This window comes from Mandrillus leucophaeus, unplaced genomic scaffold (assembly GCF_000951045.1).
Source record: "Mandrillus leucophaeus isolate KB7577 unplaced genomic scaffold, Mleu.le_1.0 Scaffold503, whole genome shotgun sequence".
NCBI lineage: Eukaryota > Metazoa > Chordata > Mammalia > Primates > Cercopithecidae > Mandrillus > Mandrillus leucophaeus.
This window is the reverse complement of record NW_012105399.1, coordinates 2,323,326-2,329,264: the sequence shown is the minus strand read 5'-3', so window position 1 is coordinate 2,329,264 and position 5,939 is coordinate 2,323,326. Positions and strand designations below refer to the sequence as shown.

Genomic DNA, 5,939 nt, shown 5'->3' with positions numbered 1-5,939 from the left:
AGAATTGTTCCCAAATAATATGTGGAACAAATTCTTCTGTATTTCAAGAGAAAAACAACCAAGAATAGCAATTAACCAGAAATTTGATTTTTGAGGAAATTCCTTATTGAAAAAAAGTGATATAATGTAATGCCATTATTATATAATTCTTGTTAAACAGAATTCAATCACACTCAAAGATAAATTCATAAAATTAAACCCTGCTGTAAAATGATTACTGTACCAACACGAAACGTGTCCTATTACCCAACACCAGCATTTATTCAGCATTCAAAAAATATTTATTTAGTACATACTATATGACAGGCACCCTAAAGATGGACTTTGCTACATTTAATATGTACATAGGATTATGGTTTTGATGAGTTTTATTCACATTTCTAAGACCACAACAGTATTCTTGTGAGGTAAGAAGTCTTACATAGAGACATCTAAATAATTTCAAATAAAACTACTTGCTAAATAAACTATGGAAATGTAAAAAGAACTTAGGTCTTAGTTCTCAAGATTTAAACTATAGTACCTTTTCTTCCCCATTTCCAAGATTCTAAGCCACCTCTTTTCCACTATATACATGAGATTCCCTCAGGAAATAACTAATATTCTAAGTAAACTACAAATAATATGTGTAAATCTGTATATGAACAAATTGATTACAGGACTAACCACAGCATGAAAGCAAAGTAAACATAAATTACCAGAATCTAAATGCAATGGAATTTATAGATACACATGTTGATCAATTTTTACATTGCCAGAAGTAATACATCACAAATAAAAGCCTGATGTAACATGCCTGTTGTATAAAACATGCCCGAATTAACGTGCAATTTATTTTGGTGTTGCAAGGTCATGGAAAAAATTCCAGAAACTAACCCTCTGTTGGAACCACCCAATGAGTTTAATTATAGACTTTTATATAATGAAGACTCCTTACATCAAATACTTGCTTGGAAATCTACTCAGCATAATCTAGAAATTTTGAAAACAAATAAGGTACTTGATTATTGCAAAGATACTCACAGTAGAAATTCCTTTTTGCTCGTGGGTTCATCATTTGGTGATGTTTTCATCAGGAGTCATCATGCTTTTGATCTTTAATGCCGTTCTTCCTCCAAGGTTTCTTGTCCGTAATTTCCAAAACAGAGTCACTTGTACTAACAAGCCATCGTCCCATACTGTTTCCTTTTTGTGTGTGAATGTTACCCTGTAGATCAGTTTCCTGTACAAAAACACTCAAAATGAACAAACTCTGCTGTATGCAAGTGAAATGTGCTACTCAAATCCTCTGTTTTTAGAGTTTGGTTCAGGAAGAAATTCCCTGATTAAAATGAAGAACTATATCCCAGTTGTTCCAGAGAATTTAAAAGACAGAAGTTTCTTCCTTATGAATGAGCATATCAAAGTTGCCAGCGTCACTTATTCTCACAAGTTTGTGGCTCAAGCATTTACACACGAAGCATCCATGTACCGTATGCAGGCTAAAGACTCTCCCAATTGCTACAGTAACAATATCCCAACTATATTTTCAAATCAGGCTTAGTATGCTTTGAAGTACATAATGTTTTCCATTCCTGAAAGGACAAAGAGATCTGCATTGTCAAAGTTTATTTTTAAGCTCATGTGCTTGCTAAGTGCAGTGGCAAACCGGCTTGGCTTTCCGTGCCTGTAGTACCATTGCTGGAACCTATTAATGCAAACAGATGAATCGTTGGCTGCGTTCCACATAGGCTTTTATTTTTTATCTTACCTTATCTAAATTGCATTGATTATAATTTTTTAAATCAGAAATGTTATCAGTTTTCTGAGCATGCTTGTTTTATCAGTATAGAAGTCATGTAAAAAAGTCAAATAAGAGGAAAGTTTTAAATAGCTTTTGCTGAGATAAGAAAGTTAGTAATTAGAGGTAGATTCTGCCTCTGGAAGAAGTTTGAGGGACATTTTGAGACAGTAAAAACAACAACAAATATTAAATTAAGAAGCGAAAGATGAATAAAAGAGACAGAAGAGAAGAGAAAAAGAGAGACAGCAAAAGTGAGAGCAACACAGAGAGATAGAGAGGCCTTGACTATTAGCAATAATTTTTCACATATTTTCTTATTGTTGCTCTGGTTTGTATAACCCCCTACCAGTCTGCTCAACCCACCAAATTTAGCCACATGTCATCTAATACCAGACTAAGACTTGTGGAAACACATTATTGCTCTATTAAAGCCATAACAAAATACAGTTGAACATTAGGTAGTGGGGTAGCCCTGAAGTAGTAATACAATCTGTATGATGGAATTTCTAGCCTGAATTTTAAACATCTGGTTTTGATATGCTAATAAATGTGATAATGTACATTAAATACCAGAGTTCAAGTAATATAATCCTTCCATCTGACTGAAATAATGAAGACTTTTCAGATCATATGAGAAATAGACACTTATTTTTGTGCAAATGCAAAAAATTACTCTCCTATGGGCACACACTCATGTGCGCGCACACACACACGCGCACACAAGACACAGCAATAGCACATAAACTGTCAGCTGTCTTTTTCCAATAATAAGTTTTTACTAGACCCTTCCTGTGCCTCTTTTCTGGACACTCCTTTACTCAATTGTACTAATTTGTGGGAAATTTGGCTGAGATTGAGAGGAATGGAAAGAGAATTAAAAAATAATAATAAGACCTGGACCAGAGATACGAATCCCTGACCTTTGCCTCATCAGTACTATCTCACACTATATTCTGAAGTACTCAGTCACTGGCAACCTGAAAAGGAAACTAAATCAAATTATCCTTCTCCTGTTGTAACTTAATGGGAAAGAGTTTCTGTATCGTAAATCCAAATATTACCATAATATAAGACATCAAGTAATGCAGCGCTATAAATGGTGCTACAGTCCGGAAGTTAAGATCGCTTTAAATTAGCACCTTAGAATTGGGCCAACTGATGGAAAAGTACTATTCCATGAGCATTTGCTGACTTTTTATATTTGTACATGAGAAGGTTGACAGAGGGACTTGAAGGACTGAGAAAGTGTGTGGAAGCTGCTGAGACGACAGTCATGTCGGGAATGACAAATGGTAGATTAGTATTAGGTTGAGAGATAAGGATGAGGCTAATGTTGACTGAGGGCTCCTGTGTTACAGAAAGGGAAAAGTTTTTATGGTGGTGTATTGCGCAATCCATCTCTATTTATAAACATCTACTATGCCCCAGGCACTGTGTAAAGAATGCAATGTTGTGTGTTAAATGCAATAATATAAATACGTACAAAGTATGGAAGTAGCAAAGATGAGAGAGGAGTTCATTACATTTGACAAGATTAAGGATGAGTCTTAGCTGGGCTTGGGAGAGAAACTGGCATTTTCCAAGCAGACAACAGGTGGTAGAACGTTACAGGCTATGGAGTTAGCGTATGCAATAGTTGAGATGAGTGAAATGGCAAAATTATTCTCAAAACCACAAATAATGTGCATTACTGGATTCTAAAATTCCAAAGCGTGTCCTGGTGCAGTGGCTCAAGCTTATAATCCCAGCATTTTGTAAGGCTGAAGTCGGTGGATCACCTGAGGTCAGGAGTTCGAGACCAGCATGGCCAACGAGGTAAAACCCTGTCTCTACTAAAAATAAATTTTTTAAAAAAATTAGCCAGGTATGGTGGCGCAGGCCTGTAATCACAGTGACTCGGGGGACTTAGGCAGGAGAATCTCTTGAACCCAGGAGGCAGAGATTGCAGTGAGTCGAGATTGTACCACCGCACTCCAGCCTGGGCAACAACAGCAAAACTCCGTCTCAAAAACAGCAAAACAAAACAAAAACAAAAACAAACAAAAAACATTAAAATTCCAGAGGAATTCTGAAAATGGCAGGATAATCCAGGTTAGTCCCTCTTACTCATGTGATCTATCTAAAGGGAAAAACTAAGTCTTGTCCACGTTGATCTCATCTCTATTACTGATACATAATGAGTTCACTGATAGAGAAATTGCATTGTCACTCTGACCCCCAGCAAGTAGGGGATGAACACATCTTGCTCCAACGGTATTCTGTTCTTTCTCCCAGCAAGGAGTCTTGTTCCAAGTATGCTTGAACCTCAAGAATATTGAAAATGTATTCACTCCCTTGTTTCTTCCTGATGTTCAAAGCTTCATGAGTCAGGTAGATGGTATTTGAAAAAGCTGGCACAAAATAAAAAACCTAAGTGCTTTTTCTTCATTTGAGCCAAACCCAAACCTTTTCAAAGGCGTGAAAACATGCAGCCACATTGGTTTGGTTTTCCTTTCCTGGGCTGCTCTCCTTCCTGGTGCTGGCCAGCACCACACAGAAGTCTTGTGACATGAGCCATTTCCACGGAATTTTAAATTCTGCCAAAAACAAGAGGGATTGGAAATTTCGTGAGAATGGTTATTCTTAGGAGATTTCCATCCCAGATTCCTAACTCGTGTGGCTCAGATAAGCATCTAAAATGGACTGCCAAACCTTCTGAGGTCCCCCAATGCACTTATTTCCATTCGCATTTCTACATAAAGACCTCAAAGTAACAGGACATGCAATGGTTTGTCGGAAATATCTTCTGTATGCCAGCCCACAATCCTTCTACCTTTGTGGAAATGGGTTTGGAATGCCACTTACAACACAAACATTGGGTTTGAATATCCCCAGAATATGTTCAGTTTTTAGATGAGACATGTTTACATTCTCCAGAATCTAAACAACCTTACCCCAAAGCAACCTTCAATTATTTTCTGTTCTTTTTCTTCTGGGTGACTTCAAAATATAATGAGAATTATTTTTGGCATATTGTTAAGTGTGTAACTGCACAAGCTCTTCCAATAGGCTCATTTCTCACGAGAAAATTATGTCATAAACATAACCAAAATCTCACTAATTGGGACACTGTATCAGACATTGCTATGCAACACACCTACTCCAAAATGGAAAAGCTTAGAACAGTAGGCATTTATTGTTGTTCACTGTTCTGCAGGTTAACATGACAATTCTGGTATCATCTGGGCTCATTCGGGCAGTGAGCTGCAGTTTGTGTAGATGATTGCTGATCTTGGCCAAACTCATTAACATGAAACTGAGCTGACTGCAGGTTGATATAACATGGCCTCAGCTGAGACCAGTGAGATCTTCTGTTTGTGTCCCTCATTTGTACAGGTCTTTCATTTTCCTTGAACAGGCAAGCCCAAGCATGTTCTTAACCTAACTTAAGTATGATTTCAAGGCGACCAGAGCCAACAGGGGAAGTGAAAATGTACAAGTACATTTCAAAACCTCTGTTTGGGTCAATTTGTTAAGGTCATATTGGCCAAAGCAAGATCCAAGGTCAAACTCAGAGTCAATGTGGGAAGGTACTCACTACCAAAGAATGTGGGCATATATGGAGGCATGGAGAGTTAGAGCTATTCATGCAACCAATTAACCACAGGCACGCTGATGGTAGGAAGCAAGTCATATTCAGTCAGCTGGATGGACCCAGGACAGTATCAAATGCCTCAACATGTGAAACTAGAGTTAGCTTTCAGTACCAGGGCAGAAAAGAGAAACCAAACCCCAGATTGGAGTGCGTGGGGTGTGTCCCAAGAAAGCACAGACAAAACACCAATCTATGGCACCTGTGTCAGAAGCTGAGTTAGAGATATGGCCAGAGACCACAATGAAGAACATATCATTAGAGCCAAATAAAACCACTCAGAATGGTGGAAGCAAAGTTGACAAACACTAACAAGCAGTTAAAAGATGACATTTCTCTGGGGTAATTTTAAGAAGCATGGTTGTTTGGGTAAGAGAGCAGTAGCAACATCAATTGCCTACAGGAGACAAGAATGATTGAATGGATTTGATTCAATATAAAAGAGTGGTGAGAATAAGGTCACTGGAGAGCATTGTATTAAGGGCACTCTGGCTACTCAACTCCAGCCAATGGTTTCCCTGAAGG

General features: G+C 37.8%; 1 protein-coding gene across 1 annotated transcript in view; it reads right to left on the bottom strand.

Moving 5' to 3' along the window:
• Positions 1–1,437, bottom strand: part of KCNK2 (potassium channel, two pore domain subfamily K, member 2) — a 251,915-nt gene extending 250,478 nt beyond the window's left edge. Inside the window, exon 1 of the mRNA XM_011996163.1 lies at positions 1,024–1,437. Within this exon, the coding sequence (XP_011851553.1) occupies positions 1,024–1,057 (34 nt within the window). The 5' untranslated portion in view covers positions 1,058–1,437. The remainder of the gene's footprint in view (positions 1–1,023) is intronic.
• Between the last annotated feature and the right edge of the window lie 4,502 nt (positions 1,438–5,939).